General features: G+C 41.7%; 2 protein-coding genes and 1 non-coding gene across 3 annotated transcripts; 2 read left to right on the top strand and 1 right to left on the bottom strand.

Annotated features, from left to right (window-relative positions):
- Positions 1-2,245: 2,245 nt before the first annotated feature.
- On the bottom strand, positions 2,246-2,318 carry trnaf-gaa (transfer RNA phenylalanine (anticodon GAA)). Its single transcript has one exon. It is a non-coding gene; the product is annotated as a tRNA-Phe (tRNA).
- Positions 2,319-2,988: 670 nt separating this feature from the next.
- Positions 2,989-5,744, top strand: hs6st2 (heparan sulfate 6-O-sulfotransferase 2). The gene is made up of 2 exons (XM_053428857.1): positions 2,989-3,892; positions 4,331-5,744. Exons 1-2 carry the CDS (start codon positions 3,318-3,320, stop codon positions 5,124-5,126), a joined length of 1,371 nt encoding a protein of 456 aa, XP_053284832.1. The 5' UTR covers positions 2,989-3,317; the 3' UTR covers positions 5,127-5,744.
- Positions 5,745-8,270: 2,526 nt separating this feature from the next.
- rack1 (receptor for activated C kinase 1) lies at positions 8,271-12,749 on the top strand. Its single transcript, XM_053428674.1, has 8 exons — positions 8,271-8,492; positions 9,259-9,430; positions 10,510-10,657; positions 10,746-10,841; positions 11,410-11,520; positions 11,913-12,053; positions 12,292-12,402; positions 12,637-12,749. Exons 1-8 carry the CDS (start codon positions 8,384-8,386, stop codon positions 12,700-12,702), a joined length of 954 nt encoding a protein of 317 aa, XP_053284649.1. The 5' UTR covers positions 8,271-8,383; the 3' UTR covers positions 12,703-12,749.
- The last annotated feature ends 50 nt before the right edge of the window (positions 12,750-12,799 follow it).

Genomic DNA, 12,799 nt, shown 5'->3' with positions numbered 1-12,799 from the left:
AATTCCAGCACTACGCAGGAGCAGCGGACACCGACAGACGTATCACTCCGCCACATTCTGCAGGACCAAGGGAGAAAGAAGAACGATCGTCATCGTTACACAACATTAAGATGTATCACAATCAAGTGTCCCATTAGCAGCAGATAGAGAGTAGAGCCACTGTATAACAACATGCTTGTTGTTATAACTTCACTTATATAAACTACTCATATTTCGACTTCTCTGTAATTTAGAAAATAGTGTAATACTTCTTACCTACATTTCATGTAATAGGTCTTTTAAGTTACTTTGCAGGATTCAAATTACCAGTCAATATTGGAAAAGTACATATTTTACTAAAGTAAATGTTGTAATACAAAGTTAATAAACATTGCAAATACTCAAGATTTGTCAAAGTACTAGGATGAAACTGTCTGGATTATTTATAGTATTGAACATATTTGAAACTGTACATGCTGCTGGGTAGTTTGTGAGTTTCTTTCTTGGCAGCTTATCGTTATAGTACATCATCATTTATTTATTAATCACACTTTGAATTATAAATTTGAACCTAAGAACTAACCAAAAAATAAGAACCCTTTTTCAGACTTTCCGATCACTCTGACAAACTGACATAATCCAGTGAAGAACAAGCACCTAATATTGTATTTACGTACGGTACTATTTTAGGTAAACTACTGTTATTTAAACGTATTATCCACGTATATTTTATGACGCATTAGGAAAGCCGGCAGTGAACAACACAATTCAATCATGGGAGACTGAGTGGGGATTTTAGACCAGAGTGATACATCTGTTCACACCAACGATCGTTAGGCCTACGAATTCCTCCATCTGTGACGTATGACGGGGACTTCTCGTCTGTTTTCAGCAGTTGACCTCGTTTCTTTAAATCCTCCTGCAGACAGACCTACAGTCTATGAGACAGACACACTAATCTGTAGGTCTGCTCAGGGATGTCAGCACACAGCATCATCACTCAACACAGGCGAATTATTATTATTAGTAGCAGTAGTCGTACTGGTATTATTATCAGTAGTAGGTACTATCCTCATGAATATGCTTTAAAAGGAAACTATCTTTTGCATTAAACTAAACCAAGAATGTTTAACTTTCACAATTAAGTTGTGTCCTAAACATTTGGAATTTGCTGCTTGTGTAGATGTTGCGTTTTACAAGAGCAACAGTTTACCATGTCAACAAATGAGTCCAATACACTGCAGCAAAGACAACGACCAGGAGTGTTGAGATCAGCATAATAACAATGTATTTTACATTGGCCCTGGGGGGGGGGGGGGGGGGGGGGGGCACTTTGGATGCTGCAGTTTGGTGGTGACTCATGTGGGCTGGAGTTGGGGGTGAAATTCCTCTCTCTTCGTTGGAAAAACATTGGCGTCCATCCACTAACCCCCATCCTACGGACACACCAAAGTGGATAAGTGAAGCTTGTCGTTGCGTGGTCATTCATCCTAAATATGAGAGGAGCCGAATTCGGTTTGGTTCAATCAAGTATTTATTTAGAAAGGAATGAAAGGTATCAATCAGCAAACAATGGGCATCCAACACACTGCCCGGCACTAGCTGTACCGGACAGTCTCGAGTCATATCAGAACGCATCAAACAGCCGGAGTCTGTATTAGTTTATAACAGTAGGTAGTCCATCCTCTTGGCATTGGAATAAGGAAGTGACCAGGAGCCACTCCCGGACAGCCTTGACACAGCTGACGCCATGTAGTGTTGTGCATTGGAGTAAAAATATTATGTTCCTGTTACATCGGCTGAATTGTTTTGCTTGTACAGACATTCGAAACAACTAAACCAATAAAACGAGACGACAATGTGACGCAAACACATTCTAATTTCAAGATTAAACAATAGGAAGGAAAAGGTTATTATTAATAATTTGTTTGATGACATAATATCTGGCTAAACTGTTCATGTCCCCCATCCTATCCTTATTTGTTAAGAGTTCAGTCAGACCCACACTAGCTCAAATTTAAATTCCTAACAAGCTCACAGGCACATATCTAAATGCAAGTAGCTCAAAATATGTTTGGTCTAAGTGACAGACAAAACTTCTTGTTTGAGAGTAAATCAAACTGACACACCGACCAGAAAATTATTTTTTTTAACAATAAGGAAAATTCCTACTCATGTGAAAAATAAGTGATAGGATTTATTGCCACGTACATTTACGAATACAATGCATTTTCTCTGGAGTGTTTGTGCATAAGAAAAAGATACCTGCCGAAACCCGGGATCGAACCAGGGACCTTTAGATCTTCAGTCTAACGCTCTCCCAACTGAGCTATTTCGGCGGTGAAAGCAATTACTCTTAAATAAAGTATTTATATAAATTTAGTAGGTTCCATAGATAATTTACGGTGTCTACCAGGAACATAAATGGTGGCGGAACTCTGAAAGGTTGCTAGATTAACACCGTGTCATTGTGACTGTGATCCACGGGAGAACGTGGCTCCAGAGGACATCGGAGGTAATTTAGGCTGAAAACATGGTGTCTTGACAATGTTTCAAGTCGGATCTAAATGTCGGGTCTTACGGACACGTGTATGTTGCATTCTATGGTTTTGATGTTGCTTTACGTTTGAAGAAGCGGTCACCATCTACTTCAACTGTATTGGATTTCGCTGCAAAAGTGTTTACCCCAGAAAAGTGTTTTGTGGACTCAAAATCTTCACCCTCCGTCAGCATAGTGGTGAAGAGATTGTCAATATACATTTTTGGGGTGAACTATCCTTTTAAATGACACTTTATCACGTTATTTGTGAGGTGGATCTTTGTGGAGAGGACTGACCCTTCTTCCAGTCGATACAATCAAGGTTGCTTCAATGAAATGCTGCTGCAGGGACAGAAAGCATGTTGTTCAGAAGCAAAGCGCGTATTCTGCAGTTTACACAACTCCTATTCGACTGGTCAGGACGTTACCTCCGTGGTGACGTAACTACACTCCCACATCCAGCGCAGGGGCTGCTGGGAAGAAAAGGGTCAGGAATCGCAGGCTGTTGATCGCACCGACCTGCCGCTGATCCAGAGATGACCTAACCAACCCCACAAGGAACAACGAGCCTGTTGTTTCAGAGGAGAGCGGCCCGGCTGGTATTTCATGACACAGAAGAAGTTGCTTCACGCTATCGTCTCGTTTTCTTGCCGCTCAGCCACCTTCAGTCTGGCTAGCTAACGTTAGCTGGCTAGCTGCTGCATTGTTATTGTTTTCGCTCGTTTGGCGACCATATACACACTACTAGAGGCAGGGGTCCGGACCGCCTGAGGGATGTGGTTCTGCTCCTCCCGGGAAAATGGATGAGAAATCCAGCGGCAGCCACCAGCGGCTCCTGATCGTCCTGCTCATGTCGTTACTCTTTGGCGTCATTATGGTCCAGTACGTGTGCCCGAGCAGGTCGGAGTGCCGCATGCTGCACCAGCTGGGGTCCTGGCTGAAAGTCGGCGGGGCAACTGGTTCCCGGAGCGGAGGTAATGGAGCTCAAGACGGGCCCCAGAAGGATCCGTACATCGCAGAGGACGGCGCCCTGGTGCGCTTTGTCCCGCGATTCAACTTCACCAAAGCTGATTTGAACCGCGGCGTAGACTTCAACATCAAAGGGGATGATGTTATAGTGTTTCTGCACATTCAAAAAACAGGGGGCACCACCTTCGGTCGACACCTGGTGCGGAACATTCAGCTGGAGAGGCCGTGCGAGTGCCACGCAGGCCAGAAGAAGTGTACCTGTTACCGGCCAGGTAAAAAAGAAACCTGGCTCTTCTCCCGCTTCTCCACCGGCTGGAGCTGCGGACTCCACGCGGACTGGACCGAGCTCACCAAGTGTGTCCCGTCACGCATGGACACGAAAGAAGCTCCACTGAACCTGCTCAGGTAAGTGAAGGTGGAGAAGGGACACACAATCACTTCACATTTCTCACAATCACTGCAGGCGACACAGCAATGAAACAGAGGGCAAGATAGTCTATGTCTTACTTTTACACAAATCTATAAACTGTAGGGATGTGATATTGAAATTACGTGTTTAACATATACACCTAATCAAACTGTTTAATGGGTCAATTTGCAGTGTTCATACTTTACTTTCATCTTAAGTGTGGATTTCATCCTCGGAGGAAGTTTAAATACTTCAAGCAGGATGAGGTTTTATCATGATCTATGGATTTTTACCAATAGACTAAATAACCATGTGTCATTTAGTAGCTAAACTTTTACATTGTTTGCAGGACTGCTTTTTTTGCTGTTGTCATATCTGATTAAGGCTGTTTGAATTGGCTTATTGCATATCTAATGTCCTCTTCTTCTTTCCAGGAGAAACTATTATTACATAACCATCCTGAGAGACCCTGTATCGCGCTACCTGAGTGAGTGGCGTCACGTGCAGCGAGGTGCCACATGGAAAGCCTCGTTACACGTGTGTGAAGGACGTTCACCCACGTTGTCTGAGCTGCCGAGCTGCTACTCTGGAGATGACTGGTCGGGTTGCTCCCTGCAGGAGTTCATGGACTGCCCCTACAACCTAGCCAACAATCGGCAGACCCGCATGCTGGCTGACCTCAGCCTGGTAGGGTGCTACAACGTCTCTTCCATGAGTGAGGAGGAGCGGTGGGCAGTGCTGCTGGAGAGTGCTAAACGTAACCTACGGGGCATGGCCTTCTTTGGGCTGACCGAGTACCAGCGTAAGACCCAGTACCTGTTCGAGCGCACCTTCAACTTGGAGTTCATCGCACCGTTCACGCAGCTCAACGGCACGCGCGCCTCCGGTGTGGACGTGCCTCCTGAGACGCAGCACAGAATCCGCCAGCTCAATCGATGGGATGTGGAGCTGTATGAGTATGGCCGTGACCTTTTCTTACAGCGTTTCCAGGTGGCGAGGCAGCACGAGCGCAGGAAGGCCAGAGAAAGGCGTCAGCAGGAGAGGAGGCGGCTTCGTGGAAGGCTCGCAAAGCAAGGGAGGCAGCTGAAGCCTACAGGAACACCGCGACAGCCGGACAGCCACTCTGCAGTTACTGAGGAGCAGCAGAGGGAGGTGCTACTCCCAGAGTGGTGGGATCTGGATGAGAATAGCACCATGGAGGACTACATGGACAATGTTGAACAGTGGTAGCGACAGGAACATGCAGTTGGGTCTTAACACTAAATGTGCCAAGTTCTGCCTTGCTGTCTGTTGTTAAAGAATATATTTGAGTATACGCCTTCCACTACATGTGTATCACCAAGAACTGTTTCAACTGACACAAATTTATTTATTGATACTGATTGTATTTCTTTGAATCAACTGACATAACAGATAACGGATGAATTTCTCGACAGAAAGAGAGGCTGCTCTAACTACCTGTAATCCTATACTGTTCACACAAGCCTTGTCGACTCTTCTTTTGGCTTTTGAACACATCTGAACTCACATAATGTAGCTTGGAACGAGTGGAAATTCTTAATTTCTTTGTCAAAAGAAACAACGTGAAACCTGATTCTGTTTTAAAAAAACATCTGCAATTGTTTGTGATTAACAATCTATATGTTTGACAGATTGTTCTCTTCTATGAACTTTATACATTTTAAAATGTACCTTTGTTTTTAAGTGCGTCTTACGTGACAGAAAAGAAGAATGGGATTTTTTCATAGATACCTCAATGTGTTGTATTAACTGCTAATGTTGTAAAATTACTGAATGTCTCTTGAGTCTCGATTTTTATATAAAAATAATCATTTTACATCTACTGAACTATTGGTCTATTCTTACCATATAGATATATCCTGTCATGTGCACACATATACATGAGCCCCTGCCCCTTTTCTTCCTACAAAGAAAGTGGCACATTTTCTCGGGTGCGTTAAAAAAAAAGTAATTAAATATATATATTAATAATTCCTCTTTGCACAGAGTCCAGATTAGACTTGGTGTCTGCCCTCCACATCTCCTGCACAGTGGTGAGCACATAGTCATCACAGACAGGCAGCACCTCTCAGTTTACAAATACAAATATGGTTGTCTTTCATATTGTTTGTGTACATGCATGAGCTAATAGCTACTGTAAAGAGATAGGGCATACAGGCTAATGTACTGTACATTAGGGGAGGCCCTACAGTTGAAGACAGTATTTATCACGTCAGTATAGGGAGGCTGAGTCTGAGGGATGAAGTGGTCGTCCTCCAACCTGAAGGTCGGCAGTTCCATCCCCATCTGCATGCCGAAGTGTCCTTTGGCAAGATGCTGAACCCCCAATGGCCCCCCATAGAATAACAAAGTGCTGCGAATAGATGCACTGTATGAATGTGTGTGCGAATGTAAAACTGTACTGTAAAGCGCTTTGAGTGGTCATCAAGACTAGAAAAAAGCGCTATATAAATACAATACTATTTATTTCCCCTTGTAGTATTAATATAATTGTAGATAGAAATCTATATATGCAAACAGAAAGATGGTAAAACAAACAGCATCTTAATGTGTATTTTTGGAAGTTTTCTTGGAAGAGATGGAAGCGAAATAGACCAAAATCTGAAAATTGACCAGTACTTGAAAAAACAATGTTTTTGCCTGTAGTGTCCTGCCTTAAACTACATGGTTTAGATTTTAAGGCTCCTCATCTAATAACTATTCATTTAACTAATTTGTTGCATATAGACCTTTATCAGTACGTGACCAAATGTGAGAGGAAGTAAATGGTAGGTACACTGAAAGTAAGTCCTGGTCACCATCAGTAAGTGTGTGCGTGTGTGTTAGTGGTATAAGTCTTATAAGTGTTATAAGTCTTATAATAATAATAGCTAGAAAAATTCCTCATGATGAATTTTGAATTTGTGCCTGAGGCTTGGTGCTGGTTTGACAGAGAGCGAGAGGCGAGTAGAGTAGTCAGTGTGTGTGTGTGTGTGTGTGTGTGTGTGTGTGTGTGTGTGTATAAGATGCTTGGTGCGTGTTTTCGATTCCAATGTTTCCAGTAAGTAGTAACTCAGTGAGGATGTGAATTGATCCAAACTGCAGATTTCCTTCTTTGTGGCGGTCTTTGTTTTTGTGTTATGCAATAAGTTTCTTCCATGTATCCATCTGGGGGCTTTTATTTTGATTTTTTAATGGATTCTTGTTGTCCTGGTTTTGTACCCTCATGGTTGAAGGTACTTCTTGTTAGTTGCTTTGGATAAAGCGCCAACTAAATGTAATGTAATTTTGCACCATCAGCCTACTTTATTTGTAATGCTACAACGTCTCTGCTATGAGTGAGGAAGGGTCTTACACGTACCAGTGTAAGACCCAGTACCTGTTCCTTCAACCTGGAGTTCATCGCCCCATTCACGCAGCTGAACAACACGCGTGCCTCCATCGTACCTGTTTTACCCATTAGGCAAAATCAGCATTCTCTGAATTTTAATTGCATTTGATGGCAGTTGATGCATGTGGTGGAGAACAATAGAGCATAGCACACAATATTAACATCTGCTTTAATTGTGTGTCATGTTTTGGACTGTAATTCCAATTGCAAGTTTATACAAATAACTTTATATTTGTAGATTGATGTTAGTGAACATTCAATTGGTGCAACAATTATCGCTGATCACCAAGTGTTTTGTAAATGTTGCATATTCAATTATTTTATTTTTTGACATTCCCAGTTTTCAGGAAAGACTTCTATAATTTGTTGGTGTCTTTATTCCTCTTGACATACATTTCCACAATATCAGTGTACAAATATGAGTATAACAATAAAAATAGCAAATAAGTGAAAATAACGAAAATGTGAAATATTTTAAATATATATAATATTTGTACCAAGAAATATGCAGTTTGTTAGTTATTGTTATTCTCGTTTGCTTTGATTCGTTAACTTTAGAATACATGTTATGTCCTGTATTAAGTCATAAGGCTTTTTCGTATAGTCTTGATTTAGCTGTTTGTCAAATGTTACTATTTAAATGTGTTTTCTTGGTGTCTGGAATGTTGTGTTGATCTTCAGTTCTTGGTGATGACTTAACCCAACGTGCTTAACCTCAAAGTTGAATGAATGAAAATAAAGAGTACAAAGAATAATTTATTAAATGAAAATGCTTCTCTCGGTTGGACTATGTAATCCCCGCTATACCTCAGCACATTGTCTGAGTGTTAGTGAGCAGTAAAATAGTGAGCAGTAAATGAATGAGCAGTGAATTCATTCGACGGTGACATCCTGTGGAAACACTGTAGTCCCGGATGAAAATAGCAAGTCTACATTTCCCAGAGTGCTCCGCGGCTCGTTCACCTCCTCTTAGCTTTTGCATCCGGGTCTGAACTTCCTTTCCCTCCGTGGCCAGATGCGATGAGGACCTAGGTATTTTCAGACCTCTGAAATATCCGATTCCATCCTCGTCAAGGCACCACCAAACCTCGCCAAAATGACCGAGCAGATGACAGTGAGGGGGACCCTGAAGGGGCACAGCGGATGGGTCACCCAGATCGCCACGACGCCCCAGTATCCCGACATGATTCTGTCGGCGTCCCGAGGTGAGGCGTCCTCCCCGCCGGCTCCGCCAACATGGCTCCCGTAGCACTAGAGCTAGCCGGTTTGCAGAAATAACGTAAGACTACAGACTTTACCGACGTACGTGGCCCATGTCGTGTTTATATAACAAGCCACGAAGTAATGTGTGTTGGTTTTCGGTTTCCATACCCGAAACTATGAGCGCCAACCGGGAAGAAAGGTACCCGCTAGCCGTGCTAGCTAATAGCATCAGGCGTCATCTGCTATTCAGTTGTAGTTACTCTCTTCTGTAATGTGCTATAGTTAACAGTGGTTCAACCACAGGTGTACCACACACTAGTGCAATTAAAGAATATAATATCCCTCACAACTGCGCTTAAAAGTACCACGACTCTAAAGTGTAACTTGCAGTGTAATAACAGAAGTTTAATTTAAAATGTAACGTGCACAAATGTGTATCTACTAGTACAATTCATTAGTTCAAATAAAAGTATATACACAAGTGTTAAGATACCATAAGATATAAGTGAACCTGGCAACATATGATAGACAACTTTAACTAAAATATGCTACCATGCACAGGTGTAATCACACATATCACATACGCAAAGATATGGAGCATCCATTTATGTGTGGACATAGTAACAATCCATTTTTAATATATTGTGTCTGCTTCCTGTTTGGCCATTTTGCTTGTTCGTTCACTTGCTCCCTGCTGATTCATACATGGTTAACATATCTGCTTCAATTGAGCGTATTTGAATTGTGGGATGTATTTCTGTTTTGCAGACAAGACCATCATCATGTGGAAGCTGACCCGTGATGAAACCAACTATGGCATCCCCCAGCGCTCCCTGAAGGGCCACTCTCACTTTGTGAGTGATGTGGTCATCTCCTCAGATGGACAGTTCGCCCTGTCCGGTGCCTGGGACTCGACCCTCCGCCTGTGGGATCTCACCACGTAAGTTCCTGGATCAGACATGTCTTTAGTTACTGGTTTGATGTGTGGGTGGAGTTGGAGGCTTGTAACTTGCAGTGGATGGTTTGTGTTCATACTGAACACTGTTGAGGTTATAGGGAAAAGTCAGGCAGGATAATGGGGCAGTGATGAAACTTTCAATGCCAACTGTATTCTATGATGATAAAGAGGCTGTTTCTGAGCTCTAACGTAGTCCACTTTGTTTGTATTATCCTTTGCTACAGTTGAATAGTTGTTTGCCTTTTTCTTCACTTAGAGTAGGATCTTCACCAGGTCGTCATAAAACCCATTTCTACACAGTTACATAATTTGACTGGCAACAACCACATGGGTGCATAGATGGACTAATCAATGACTCATCAATAATTGTATTTCTCTTGAAATGTTTCATGTCAATTTTCAAAGAATCTTTAAAGGATACCACCAGATTAACATATCTGTCAAAACTCTTAATATAAAACTCTTAACTGAAATTTAAATGATCTGAGAATTCAGACTAATGAGTCGAGATCAGGTTGCTCAAATTAACATATGGTACCTATAGGTTAAACCAGTTATTCTCCCCTGCTTTCAATCGGTTACAATCTCGTGGAAATATGGTCACAAGTCTTCAGTTTTGTACGAGGCAGTTATAAGCCATAATATCTTACTTGCAATGTGCTGTCAAGATTCATGCTAGGAATAAATGATAAATATGCATCCATAAACATAGAAAATGAATATAAGATGTCTTTTCTTCACTCCTGAATTTGTAGCTCCTAGTTTCGTTTTACCAGTATTATTGGGCACAACCATGCTTACTTCTTAAAATGTCAAACAGTTGTTTGACATTTTGATATCATGTTGATATTCATCTATGTACAGGCAAGGACAAACCATGATGTCATGATACTGTTTGTGTCTTTGAAAAAAAGAGTATATACTGGTTTTGTATTATATGACAGACATTCACCAGTCTAAAAGGGACATTTTTTGTCCTGTACAATGGTCAAAAGTGCTCGGTTACAGCTTACTCATTGAATTGATCAATGGTTAATTTGAAATGTTTTCTGTTTCCCCAGCGGTGCCACCACTCGCCAATTTGTTGGACACACCAAGGATGTTCTGAGTGTGGCCTTCTCTGCTGATAACCGCCAGATTGTGTCTGGATCCCGGGACAAGACCATCAAGCTATGGAACACTCTTGGAGTCTGCAAATACACCATCCAGGTGAGTCTTTCTGACGGTGAAATTAAAGTTTAGTGGTTTTAAGTGCTCAAGTGTGAATGTGAGATCATTGTACCTCTTCAATTTTCAGGATGAGGGCCACTCTGAGTGGGTGTCCTGTGTGCGCTTCTCCCCCAACAGCAGCAACCCCATCATTGTCTCCTGTGGCTGGGACAAGCTGGTTAAGGTAATGTTTAAATTTTTTTATTCCCCTAAGCTTTAACTTAGTTTGTGTACCCCTGACCAAGAAGGCTAGTGAGACTTGATCCCAAATTTCTCTCGGATGGTTTATGTTTGTTCTGAACACCATTGGGGTCACAGGGAAAAGTCGGGAATGATATTCGGGCAGTGATGAAACTTTCAATGCCAACTGTATTCTATGATGATAAAGAGGCTGTTTCTGAGCTCTAATGTAGGCCAATTAGGTTTTTTTCTTCACTTCAAGTAGGATCTACACCAGGTCGTCATAAAACCCATTTCCAGACTATCAGATCTAAGACAAACTCCCTCCTAATGTGTTTCCAGTTACATAATTTGTCTGACAACAACCACATGGGTGCATAGATGGACTAAATCACCTTAATCATTTCCCCTTTAACAATTTGTTACCCCTGACCTACTATAAAAAGGTTAGAGACTTGATCTTAAATCTGCCCAACGATTTTAAAAAGCTAGCCTATATTATCTTTTTTTCCATGGTATGATCTAAAATGGTTTCATGGTGTAAATGCTAATTGTATGTCCTTTTCTCTAAGGTGTGGAACCTGGCCAACTGCAAGCTGAAGACCAACCACATTGGCCACACTGGCTTCCTGAACACAGTGACTGTCTCTCCTGATGGCTCCCTGTGTGCATCTGGTGGAAAGGTATGATGTAAACTTTATATAATGGTAGACTTGCAGAAAGAAGTATCTCTTTAAATGGTGATATTAAAGTTACTAGAAGTAGTAAGATTTCAGTAAATATGTGGCAATTCTACCAAAGTGTGTTACCCCGGTGATTATACCTATTCACATTAAATTCTGATGTAAACTGGTGACATACCTGCAAATATGAGGGGAGACTAGAAACACACTTTGAATGCTCTGAACATATATACAATATATATTTTTAGTTTGTCTTGGTGCTTTTGATTAGTGAAGCTTTTTCCTCTAAAGTCTAGTTGTAAGCTCTCCGTTATTATGTAAATATCTTATACTAGCTATATATTTTGCTTGGACATTTTATTGAAGGATACTTTTGTCTCTCTACTCTACAGGACGGTCAGGCCATGCTCTGGGACCTGAATGAGGGCAAGCACCTGTACACCCTGGACAGTGGTGACATGATCAATGCCCTCTGCTTCAGCCCCAACCGTTACTGGCTGTGTGCCGCCACTGGCCCAAGCATCAAGATCTGGGTAAAAGACTCTATCATGAATATCTTATGACCAGTATATAAAGAATTGAAGGTTGAATTGCGGTGATGAAACTTCCATGCCAACTGTATTTCTTGATGATAAAGAGGCTGTTTCTGAGCTCTGTCATGGGCCAAATGTTCATTGTGTTCATTCATTTTTGATGTATTAGTGTCTGTGATTGACTCATTGCTGCAGTTCTGTTATTGACGCCTCTGTGGTTTTCCTTCTCTTCTTGTAGGATTTGGAGGGCAAGATCATTGTGGATGAGCTGAGACAGGAAGTGATCAGCACAAATAGCAAGGCTGAACCCCCACAGTGTACTTCCCTGGCATGGTCTGCTGATGGACAGGTACAACACCCTGATCTCTAGGACCTTTCAGTATTTATGTGGCAATTCTACCAAAGTGTGTTACCCCCGGGGATTATACCTATTCACATAAAATTCTGATGTAAACTGGTGACATACCTGCAAATATGAGGGGAGACTAGAAACACACTTGTTTGAATGTTCTGAACAAACCAACAGACTTTAAAAAGTAATAATTGAGTCGTGTGTGTTAATGTCTGTCCCTCTTCTTTTCAGACCCTGTTTGCTGGCTACACTGACAACCTGATCAGAGTGTGGCAGGTCACTATTGGAACACGATAAGATCTTATGGTTGAATCAGTTTGAATAAAAGACTCGTTTGAAATGAATGTGTGCTTTCTTTGTTTCAATGCTGCATGATATCAATGATTTACATCGC

Source organism: Pleuronectes platessa, chromosome 8, assembly GCF_947347685.1.
Source record: "Pleuronectes platessa chromosome 8, fPlePla1.1, whole genome shotgun sequence".
In the NCBI taxonomy this organism is placed as follows: Eukaryota; Metazoa; Chordata; class Actinopteri; order Pleuronectiformes; family Pleuronectidae; genus Pleuronectes; species Pleuronectes platessa.
Note: the sequence above shows the minus strand (reverse complement) of the source record. Positions and strands in the feature narration are given on the sequence as shown.

Excerpts from the sequence above, each read along its gene's own strand:
- hs6st2 (XM_053428857.1), top strand. The coding sequence starts at position 3,318 with ATGGATGAGAAATCCAGCGGCAGCCACCAGCGGCTCCTGATCGTCCTG. Across the intron at positions 3,893-4,330 it reads GCTCCACTGAACCTGCTCAG|GAGAAACTATTATTACATAA; the intron begins GTAAGTGAAGGT and ends TCTTCTTTCCAG.
- rack1 (XM_053428674.1), top strand. The coding sequence starts at position 8,384 with ATGACCGAGCAGATGACAGTGAGGGGGACCCTGAAGGGGCACAGCGGA. Across the intron at positions 10,658-10,745 it reads TCTGCAAATACACCATCCAG|GATGAGGGCCACTCTGAGTG; the intron begins GTGAGTCTTTCT and ends TTCAATTTTCAG. Across the intron at positions 11,521-11,912 it reads TGTGTGCATCTGGTGGAAAG|GACGGTCAGGCCATGCTCTG; the intron begins GTATGATGTAAA and ends TCTACTCTACAG.